Source organism: Chenopodium quinoa, unplaced genomic scaffold, assembly GCF_001683475.1.
Source record: "Chenopodium quinoa cultivar QQ74 unplaced genomic scaffold, ASM168347v1, whole genome shotgun sequence".
NCBI classification, from domain to species: Eukaryota; Viridiplantae; Streptophyta; class Magnoliopsida; order Caryophyllales; family Amaranthaceae; genus Chenopodium; species Chenopodium quinoa.
Genome location: NW_018742461.1, coordinates 3576211 through 3588267, shown reverse-complemented (window position 1 = coordinate 3588267; position 12057 = coordinate 3576211). Strand labels below are relative to the sequence as shown.

The 12057-nt window shown below is 35.8% G+C and overlaps 1 protein-coding gene across 1 annotated transcript; it reads right to left on the bottom strand.

Moving 5' to 3' along the window:
- Positions 1-1967: 1967 nt before the first annotated feature.
- On the bottom strand, positions 1968-5019 carry LOC110718977 (putative disease resistance protein RGA3). Its single transcript, XM_021897914.1, has 3 exons — positions 4692-5019; positions 4457-4627; positions 1968-4336 (listed from the first exon to the last, which is right to left on the bottom strand). Exons 1-3 carry the CDS (start codon positions 5017-5019, stop codon positions 1968-1970), a joined length of 2868 nt encoding a protein of 955 aa, XP_021753606.1.
- Positions 5020-12057: the final 7038 nt, after the last annotated feature.

Here is a 12057-nt window from a genome sequence, read left to right as displayed (position 1 = left end):
ACAATTACATCATCAGGCTAATTGTTCATGAGCTCTAACAAGCTCTGCATAATAAAGGATACCATATGAGTAGTACATTGAAACAAAGAGAGGCAAAAGAAATCGAAAGGATAATCTTATTATATAATACGTACTTGGTAGAGAAGGTAAGATAATTCGTTTTAAATTTAAAGGTAAGAAATTTGTATTGAACAAAGACCCTAGGGAGGGACTTATCTTCTAGGAAGGGCCTTCCCAATGCCTAGGATCTCGAAAGATTGAGCTTATGAACAAAAACTAACAACACTACTAATAAAAAAAATAGACCAATCAAAAAGAGCAAAGAAATAAGAACTGAACTAACATAGCTGCAGGCCGCAAGATGCGAGCTGAGAAATATATATAACTTGTTCTATACCAATGGAGAAATGTGGGCAGGCCTGGAGGCATAACATAGAGCTCAGCCTGGTGATCTGAATACTTGATCAACGGATGTGTTAGCATCAGATCGATCGAGGGCCATAGCTATTGTAATCAATGCTCTTGAACGAGGCGTTACAACAGAGAGTCTGCTTGAACTTCTAACTGAAAGCAGCTGTAGCATATACACAAATAAGTAAGACTACTTGGTAACAAGAATGCTGCTACATTAAGTAAAGCAGATGCTGCAAATAAAAAGTTCAAAATCTTTACCTTGAATTAAGAATTTTGCATCATGTTTTGTATAAATATACTAGGTACTGGTGGAGCAATTTTTTTTTTTTTTTTTTTTTTATAAGAATCAGGATATTCTAAGCCATACTTGTTCAGAAGAACGAAAGGCTAGGCTTGCTCAGAACGACATTGACTACTCCACCCTTATCATAGGACCTCGTCAAGAATTCACTGCAGATACAAGGGAAAGGGGTTAATACAATGATCACCAAGCATATAAACTTTGAGACTGATAAAACAATTGCAGTAGGTACGATACTCTAACATGTATGCGACCGGACTAATCAAGAATCACTGCAACCCCCATTTTAGCTCTCTTACCTAGTAAGCTAGACAGGAAAGCTTGATTTCAAGTTACTCCAAACTTGTTCATCAGGGCACAACCAAATTAAATCCCAATCAACAGGACACTTTCTCTTTGAGATGTGTACATTTATCAATTATTTTTTCTAATCTTATTAATTAATAGCATTGAATTATTACTCTCAACAACTATCAGTTAATCACAAAATGATAGGAGAAGCTTCTAGAAATCAAAACGTACTTCAATATCTTGAACATAGCATGAATAGTCACAGCTCAATGTTAAATGTCAGAGGTGAAATCTTAGTGGGAGTCCTTTTTTTTGCAAAAAAAACCAAGCATTTACTAACCTAATGCTGCAAATTATATTTAGGCTTCTTAAAATAAGACATGGCAGAATGTTCACCTAATTTCACAATGAATTTTCAGAATTTATTTTACAATCGAACCAGCAACAACGACCCTGGAGCTACAATCTAGTCGTCAATCAGGTGTGCACACAAGCACTACCAGGATTTCTCTAGTCCAGTATATATTAGAAAGCAAACACATAATCATACCAGATAAAATGTTGTTGCACAAACATATAGAAGTAGATGGATCAATGAAAAACAATGGCTAATACTACATTAACTGAACAGAAAAGTGAGTTGATACCTGAAGGTGGGGGGCAAAATAAAAATGACAAAATGTCTATGCTAGCTGATAATAAGTAAGACAACAGATAACCAGCACAACCAGCAGAGCAATTATGACCTCCCAAAAGTTAAAAAAGGATCACAGATAAAATGTTGTAAACTAGTTTGCTGTGAATGCTAATAAACGTACTGGCATGTGGTTGATTCAAGATAAGGATAGACTAGGCAGAATTTTGCATTATGTTAAGTTCTAAAATAGATCAAAAAGAAAGTTTGAGATGGCACCCGGAGGCAGAGGAAAAAAAAAAAACCGTGGGCAGAGGAACACACAAATTAAAAATTGAGAGTGAAAATATATATGGCAATCTGTTTTAACGCAGAATGAATGGATTGGTTAGGGATGCGTTGAATCTTGGGCCAGTCCTCCCCATCTGGTTCTTTGCATCTTTTTTGTATTTCTGGACATCGAACTATCACAAGGTTTTGTAGGGAGGCGAGGTTCCGCATTGATTCAGGAAGTGATTTAATGGCCCGGCAATTATTAATAGACAGGGAACGGAGACAGTGTTGAAGGGATTTCCATGGCATACCATCGTCATCGACCTCGTCTTCAGAGAAGCTAAGTTGATCATTTTTTATAAACTCTAATGACTCCAAGGCGGTGAGATGCTCCAACCCCCCTCTTCCAAGTCTCCTCAAATTTGAGCAATGAGAAATTCGAAGGCTTCTTAGGTAGGAAGTGTATTTGTATTTCCGGAATACATCCCCATATTCTGATAAACTCTCCACCTTCTCATTCCAGAATATGTGGAGTTCATTGACTGGAGAGTTTATTAAGTTGAGAAGACCCCCGTCATCTATAAGCAGCTCCCTTAATACGACGTTACCTTGTGAATTTCCAAAACAGTCAACCTCATCCAAGCCCAAATCTTCGAGACTTCCACGGGAAGGGAACGAAGTTAACTTAGGGCAATTAATGATATCCAATTCGGAAAGACGAGGAAATGTGAAGCTACTCCTCAAGATACGGTCATCATCATCATCATCCTCCCTCCACCATCCTTTCAAACTACCGAGATCGTGAATGTAGAGTAATTTAAGGGAGGGGAAGAATGCCGTAAAATCTTCTCCTTCATTGGCATTGTTGCTGCTTGTATTCTCCATATATTCCAGCTTTTTTAGATGTTCAAGTCTCAGTGATTTCAGATTACACAGTTTACTCAACGATGGTATCTGCTCCAAATTCTTACAGTATAAAAGATTGATCTCGACAAGAAGTGGGAGGGAGAGTGCCCAGTTATCCAGTGCTCTACCCCACCATGGAATTGTCGTACCCATGTATCCACACAAGCTGAATATCTTGAGATTTGAAGGTGGCTCTAGCTTTTCCATCACATCTTCCCACTCTAAACATCCATCATCTTCATCAGCATTGTAACCAAATCTTATTGGTTTAAGAAAGCTTATTTCAACCTTAGTGAGATATTTCAAACCCTTCAAATACTCTTCTCCTCCATCATTCTTGTAAAATTTGCCGATTTCGATCACTATGCCACCTTTCAAGTTGGTCAGGGGTTTAAGGTCTTTGAGCTCTCCCATACATTGCTCCTCTGTTGAAACTCTCGTTTCCATACCCACCACAAATAATGGTAGCACCCTAAGATTAGTCAACTTACCCATGCCTGATGGCATACTACTTAAATCACACCTAATTAAATCAAAGTGCCTAAGATTTATCAATTTATCCATGCCCGAAGGCATACCACTCAAATCAGAACAACCACTTAAATCCAAGTACCTAAGTTTTACCAATTTGCTAAAATCCTTTGGCAACTCCCTCAAATGTATGCAATATGTTAAATCTAAAGTCTGCAGATTATGTAGTCTAGTAATAGAATCAGAGAGTGCCTGTAACTGAGAATTAGACAAGTCAAGATACCTTAAATGCAATAGATTACCAATTGAATCAAGCCTTTTTATACCTATTGACTGCAAGCACAACACCCTTAGACCAATCCAACTATCAATTTGTGCATCCACCGCCACCGAATCACCCAACACCTGGAAACCGGACAAGAAATCACCCCTTGAAATCAACGAACGTATCTTACTCTTAAATGAGTAACTTTGTGAAAAAGTACCACGAGCAAAATTCACATGACGAACTTTATCTCCCAATTTGGTTGTATTAGAACTCACTACACCAATTTCCTCCCTCCCCACTTCTTGAGCAACATCATGCATTTTCACGTACTCAATGTCACCATATTCATCCTTCTCTACATCCTGAAAGAAACATCTGCGAACCAAAATCAGGAAATGCTCCTCTGCTGCATCTTCTATGCTTTGATCTCTGTCCAGCGACGCAATGTAGCCTTGTGCTATCCAAAGGCTAATCAACTCCTTCCTCTTGAGTCTATAATCTTTGGGAAATAGTGCACAATAGCTAAAACAATTCTTCAAAGAGGGTCTAAGGTTGTGGTAACTAAGCTTTAGTATAGACATAATTTCATTATCACCTTTTCCAATTCCAGCAAATCCGCTGTGCTCAAATGTCTGCCACTTATTCATATGCTGACCAAATAGAAGGCTTCCTACCACCTTTATAGCTAGCGGAATGTTATAGCATTTTTCAACAATCTTCTTCCCAATTTCAACTAATTCAAGATGATTTGCATGTTCGTGTTCCCCTTTGTCAAATGCTACAGACTCGAACAAGAGCCACGAATTCTTTGGAGACAAACCTTACAATTTGTGCACATGTTTTTCCCCGATAATTTTTGCAGTGATCTCTGAACGTGTTGTTACCACAATCCGACTACCCTCTTGACCCAGTATTAAGAACCTGCACAGATTACGCCATTTCTCACAATCTTCATTCCATACATCATCAAGAACAAGCAAGTACTTCTTTTCTCTTAACTGCTCTTGAAATTGCTTTTGCACAAACTCCATTGAGGAGGTATCGTCAGGCCTTTTACCAGAAACTAATTCTAGAATTTTGCAAAGAATGACTTTGACATCAAACTGCTCCCCATCTTGATCGGACACACAAACCCACAACCTTTAACTTAGGATCCGGAAACTTGGCTTCAACCTCGTTATCGTTATACACAAGCTGGGCAAGAGCAGTTTTACCCAATCCTCCAACTCCCACAATAGTCACAAAGCGGAAACTTTCATGAACATCATTGGGACCTAACAACATATCAATGACAACCTTTTTATCGTCCTCCCTCCCAATGATATCCCCTGCATCCACGTAGGAGCAAGTTTCCTCCCTCCTTCTACAAATAGGATTATAGTCAACACTAAGCCCAAATTTGTGATGGTTACTGACAATAGTATCCAACTGCTCCTTAATGTCCTTAACCTGACGAGACATCTTATAAGCTTGACTCACCTCCCTTTCCTTACCAAATATTAAGCGGCGTACCTTATGAAGGAATTTATGATCCGTGTTGCCATCAAGCTGCTTGAGCAAATATTTATAAAATTATTTTATGTTTCTTTATACTCATATAAATAGACGAGCAAATACAAGTTAATCTAATAGATCAACTAGAAAATGTCAATATAGAGGGTAGTGTTGTCTTTCCTACATTTAGTAAGGGTTGTAATCTTAATAATCGTAATCACAGTACTTTGATTTTTACACTATTAAAAATTTATTTATATGCTTACTTTAACTATATTTTTGACCCGTGTAAGGCGCCCGGCCCCGATGGTACGCATGCTATCTTCTATCAAAGATTTTGGCATATTGTTGGTTATGATGTTTATAAATTTGTTAGTAGTATTTTGCATGGTCGTGTCTCTCCGAAAAATGTAAATAATACTAATATTTGCTTTGATCCCAAAAGTTAAATCACCAAAGTCAATGTCAGAGTTTCGACCCATCAGTTTGTGTAATATGTTGTATAAGCTTGTCTCTAAGGCTATTGTTCTCAAATTAAAAATATATATTCTTCCAGATATGGTGACCGAAAATTAGAGTGCATTTGTTCCTGGAAGACTTATTACAAATAGGAACGTTACAATGTTTTACGTATGACTACATATACTAGTTACCAACTATTTGGCCCTTTTTTTTTTTTTTTTTTTTTTTTTTTTTTTTTTTTTTTTTTTTTTAATGATTCGTGTATCTATCAATTCTTGGTTAATTTAGTTGGTGTTGCAAGATATTTATTTTGGTTTGATGTACTCAATGGACTGAGTATTATTCATTTTAATTTGATGTTTGTTCTCGTTTGATGTAAGACATTTTTACCATGTATAACTAGAAAAATTAACTAAAGGAAAAATTTATTTGTACACTACTTTGATATCTAGGTGAAACAATTGAATGTGGCCAACTAGGTTAAGATAATGATTTGTAATCGATATTAAACTATTTATTATTTACTCAATTTATACTCCATATTTATTAGACAAACTTTATTTATTAGTCAAAAGCTAGCTAATAAGCCTACTAATTTTATATGGTAGTGGTGTTATTATTATGCGGCAATTTGATCATGAGAATTGTGATCAATAACCATGTGAAACCGACAGTAATTGGCTGCTGTTTATTGCTACTATCAATGCTTGGAACTTTTTCCTTACAAAATTAATTAAATTCTACCCCCAAGTCTTTCAATTAGTATTACCACCAATTCCGGCATTATTTCTAAGGCCAAATTAGAAAATAACACCTGCTAAATACCCCGATTTTGTGTTTAACACCTGTTAAAAAAAAGTTTTATTATAACACCTCCAAAAATCCCAAAATTTTGGTTTCACCACCCACTAACGGACTTTTGGATGGAAATCGTTAATGGGACCCACTAGGGACACGTGTAAGTTGTTTATTGGTTTTAAAAAAAGAAAAATACAAAAAAAAGAGAAAAATTCCTAAACCCTAACCCAGCCACCAGCGGCCGTGACTCCACCGCCGGAGACCCCCAGTGTCGCTGAACCCTTTCCTTCACTGGCGAAATTGCTGGCCATCAACCCCACCCACCACAGCCCATCCTTTACCGTCGAAACCACGATCCCTACACCAACGAAAAGGAAAAGTTGCCACCACCACCTCTTTTTCCCGATCTCCCTCCGTCGAAACCACACCAGCCACCAACAATCCTTTTCGCTAGTTTAAGGTTCGTGGTTTCGCGTCACCAACAAGGGGTGAGGTCACAACTGGATCTGGCAGGGCTGCGGATGGAATTGGGCATGGTTTTCTCCGGCTAGTGGGTTGGGGCCGGTGATGGGGCTTGGATTTCGGTGCTTTGGCAGTTGTTGTGGTGATGGGGTTGTTGTTGTGGTGATGGGGCGACGGTGGTGGTGATGTTGCGTCGGTGAAGGAAGGTATTCCGGCGGTAGTGGGGGTCTCCGGCGGTGGAGTGACGTCCGTCGGTGGTGGGGCTGGTGGCTGGGTTAGGATTTAGGGTTTTTTTTTTTAATTTTACTTTTTTTTTAATTTTTTTTTTAAGCCAATACCTTATTGACACATGTTCCTAGTGAGCCCCACTAACGGTTTCCATCCAAAATTCCGTTAGTGGGTGGTGAAACCAATATTTTGGGATTTTTGGAGGTGTTATAATAAAACTTTTTTTTTAACAGGTGTTTAAAACAAAATCGGGTTCTTTAGCAGGTGTTATTTTCTAATTTGGCCTTATTTCTAATAATTAAACTTGACTAATACAATATTATAAGCCATTACTACAAGACTATAAGTTGGTGTGGATTACTTTTATTTGATCCATTAGTGTTAAAAAAATTCCCGCTCATTGCTTATTGATATAAAGTTCGGATTGGAGGATGGATTTCCATATAAAGTATATGTAGTCATACGCAAAACATTATTTAAATTCAATTTGAATTCTACTTTAATAATTTTTAGTTGTACGACATTACACGTTTATAATATGATTTGAGAAAAATCTTGGCCTTATTTCAGATAGTATGTTGTTATCGATTATTATTGTAAGTAAAGCTCCAAATTAAAAATAAAGATTGAAACAATATTTTACGTAAAATGACTTAATTAAGTACTTATACTTATATACGGAGTACTTCATATTAGGTCATGGGTGTATTGTGAATGGTGCAAATTGCCTAATGGTTTGGACTTTTATACAGAGAATACAAAAAAACTTCTGCGGTTAAGTAATGTGGTAGCTCAATGACATTAACTTTTATCTATCTGCTTTCACGTGCATGCTCATCTTTGGTGTAATCTTGGGGTACCACAAATTCCTTGTGGGGTTGGGGTAGGAGGAGGGTTGAGGAAAGGTCAATTAAGTTGTGAGATAGAAAAAAAAAAAAACCAAAAAAAAAAGTGTATTTATAACACAATGTTGTATACGATGAGTGTATATAGCTAAATAGTATGATTTGATTGGACTGGACTCAACTAATCGATTCTATCATATTCAATACAAATAATGTTTCGTTATATTTGAGAAATTGTTATATACGAAATATTCTGTGTATGCAGTTTATTTGTAAATTTTAATCTTCAAGTGTTAAGCTAATTAAGAAAAATACAAATAATATTCATGCAATATACACGATCTATTCATATGCAATAATAATTAAGAAAATTCCAATGGAAACCGTTAAGACCGTAATCAAAAAATAAAATTCTTGATTCCGACGGAATAAATTTCATCAGAGATTTCCATCGAAAATCATTAGATCCGTCTGAAATATCCTTTTAAATTTGCAGCATATTTCGACGCATTTTTATGTCCGTCAAAAAACAACTTATTTCATGTAGTTCATCTTAAAGAGGAGAATCTTTATTCAGAGTATGTTCGACAATACTAGTTGTTGCAATAGATGTTAGATATATCCCTTTGTATGTTAGGTATCCTATTACTTATTATTGCATGCATTTGAAGTTAGCTTTCAAAGTAGTTTTCAAATAATTTATGTTTTGTATTTACACATTGAATTAGAAAAAAGAACAAAAAAAAAGGTTATATACTATCTTCAGATCTTATAGCTTTTCCTTAACACTAGTTCAACCACTAAAAGCTAACTTACAACAAGGAATGGTAGAATTACACCTTTTATCTTTTAAGTCAAAACTCTAAAAGCTACTTTGCGAAGATGTTTATGAGTTGACCCTTGAATTGTACAAATTTAGAGCATATATGAATTATGAACACTAAATAATAATTAAATTTTTAACCAAAAGTGCTTGCCGAACCAGGTGGCTATTATAAATTCTTAAATAGATCTGGTTCACACAAATTTGTTGTGAACCAACTAACATTAGAGATACTATGATTGTTTTATTAATAAAATAAGGTCATTACATTAAAATAAAGTTATTATGTTGAAATAAAAGCGATTGTGACATTAGAAAAGTTATAAGAGGTTAATTTTTTGTGATGTAGTTAAACATAAATTATATTAAAGGTCACACAAGTTTTAATAAAGGTTACTATGTTAAAAAAATAAGGATACTATGTTAAATTTACGGTCACTATGTTCCAAATAACGTTAGTTTTGCGTGTATATAAATCTCAGGTCCATAATAATATTATTGTGGATCAGGTCCATGCAAGAGTTTCTGTGTTGCTATATGAATCATTTTTTCATATGCTGTCTATTGAGATTTTGTAACAAGTATTAGAGATAATCAATGATCTAAAGTTATAATCGATTCAAAATATTAAAGACACGTTCTTATTTAGACTAATTGATTATTCTCCCAAAACATGAAAACATGCACGCATGAATTGAACAGGTGTTATTTGTAAGTTTTCATACTTCAAAATAAATCAAGACAGAAATAAACATTACATCATTAGGCTAATTAGCAAGTAATTATATGATTATTGTATGCATACATCAATCTCACGAGAATCGGAAATGATTAAATTAAACTTCTTTACAGCTAAAAAAGTAATCAAAATTGCTTAAATATACAATTAATTGCGTTCCCCAAATTAGGAAATAGTTTTAAAATTGATATAAGTCAACTAAGGCAGCTAGAAATCATCATCGTGTAGGTTAATTGTCGAGTATGGAAACTTAAACAATTTGATTATCTTGGATGTAAGCTGAGATTGATGATAATGATTTCATGGCCGGAAAAAAAAAAAATCTAGCTTTGGTTAAATTTAATTTATAAGATTGGATAAAGGGCGTCATGTTCTTCAAACTTGAATAATTACTCAGATCAAAGGCCTTAGAATAAGGTTGTTAATGTTGTGAAGGACCGAGAGTAAATGAAAGAATTTCGTATGATTATTGACTACTAAACCTAAACCGTAAGTCCATAGCCTAAAAATTTGATGTAAGTGTACAATTAAAAGTATTTGTCTATTAAGCACATGTACTCGGAAATTCATCCACATTCACCCTCCCCTTATTTAGCTGCATAAATGGAGCGCTTTTAAAATTTCAACTTATCACTGATGAGGCAGAGATCAAAGCTGACCTTCAAAAACTTCTTCACAATGTCGATACCGAGAATCTTAAGTTTTGTTAAATTACGCCACGTTTTAAAATACACAAGAGTAGATTATGTGAGTTGGGCAATACCATTTAAAATCTGTCACGCATTTATTTACCGGACTTCAAATTTAAGCGAAAATCTTAGGCCCAAGATTATGTTGGGCCGTATTGTTTTTCCTTCTCTTATCCGACGTGAGACTGCTTACACGTGTCCAATACTCATACACAAGTATAAGCACTTGCTGTTTACGAGGGCTTCCAAACGGAGGGTTGTGAGACAATAAAGATATGTCTCGCAAGGGCAATGTAGGTATTTTAGACGTTATTTTAGAGATGTCTCATTGAAATGTTAAATAGTACCACTGGAGCTTAAGTGGAACAAAATACACTCTCAGCGGTATAAAATATAGTCTCAGTGGTACTCAAAAAAATTCAATTGAAGTTTAAGTGGAACAAAATGTAGACTCAATAGTTGTGGTCCCTATAAATTTTTGTCCGTTTTTCCACGTGATCATATGTCTGAAAAATATTAGTGGAGCCCACATTACTTTTTCACTCTTCCTATCTCTCTCCTCCTTTCTCTCTCTTCATTGTACCTTTGTATTTTTTTAATAATTGTGAGACATTTCACTTATGTCTCACAACCCTCCATATATACTTCCTCTGTTGTTTACACCAAAGGGCAAAAAAGAATTGAAAGGTCTTCAACACTTAATCAACACCAACAATTTAGGATCATAGGCCAAAAGGCAAAATATACTTCTTTTCTGCCTTAATTAGTTGGATTTTTAACTGTCAAATTATCTTTTAGTTGCTTAGTTTTGCCCCTCCACTCCATGACCCTCCCTTGAATTTTCTCTTGGGAAAATATAGCTTGAGATAATTCAACAACCACATTAAGCACAACGAACACCGACCTAATAAGATCTGCGTGTGTTTCCTAGAGTTTTTGATCTTATGGTTTTGGGTATATGCACAAAACTATTAGTACCTAGGGAGACATGAAAATTAGGTTGATTATGGAGCATTGAGATGCACTCACTGCTTCCACTCTTACTTGCTAGCTACTACATCTTGCTAGCTCCGCTTCCACACACCCTTACACTCTTCTTGTTGGCTCACTACATTTTGCTAGCCTCTCTTCACTTACACGGTGGTGTGTCTTCTCACACACACACCTCACGGCAAAATGCTATGATATATTTAATAACAATTACCAAACTTCAAGCTTCCAAATTACACCTACTTCCATCATTCCCAACTAACTTGGACTTTTAGTCCACACTTTCAATTCCCACGCTAACTTTCTTCCATCACTCCCTTTTTTTTATTCTGTCCTTTATCATTTCTTTCTTACTCCGTACAAGTTACAACATTAATATTAGAATAACCCAACATCAAATAAAGTCCTAAAGCTTCACACCAAACCCAACGTCAAATAAAGTCCTAAAGCTTCATACCAAACCAAACTACGCGGTCTCACTGAGTTGCATTCACACTGTAGTGGCTCAGATGGTCAACAAGCAAATTCTCAGAAATGTACTCCAAGGTAAATAGCTGTTAAGCGATTGGTCTTAGCTTCTATGATACGCGTATCTTCAAAGGATTACTGTCCCACAATAATGAGTGACACATAATTGTTCATTTGTATGGTAACGACTAACGAACAGTTGCGTACCCTTTGTAAATAAAATTATACTTGCCGGCTTGCCGCATTTCGAAAATTAACCGTGATGTGTTCAAGCAAGTAAGATTGCTAAACAGATTCATTAACTACTATATTATGTATTTATGATGATACACCAAACATGGAAAAATGAATTAGCATTATTGATGCGTTTTAGTGGTTTCCGGTGGGTTTTGGTAGTTTTCAGTGGGTTTTGGTGGTGGTTTCCAGTGGGTTCGTGGGTATTGGTGATTTTCGATGGGTTTCGGCCTGGGGTTTTAGTGGGTTCAGTGGTGGTGCCGTGGT

What these genes read in the sequence shown, in the direction of transcription:
- LOC110718977 (XM_021897914.1), bottom strand. Translation starts at nt 5,019, where the DNA reads ATGTCTCGTCAGGTTAAGGACATTAAGGAGCAGTTGGATACTATTGTC. An exon ending in TCCTAAGTTAAAGGTTGTGG is followed by an intron (nt 4,628 to 4,691) that starts GTTTGTGTGTCC and finishes GCAAAATTCTAG; the next exon opens with AATTAGTTTCTGGTAAAAGG. An exon ending in CTTAATACTGGGTCAAGAGG is followed by an intron (nt 4,337 to 4,456) that starts GTAGTCGGATTG and finishes TCGAGTCTGTAG; the next exon opens with CATTTGACAAAGGGGAACAC.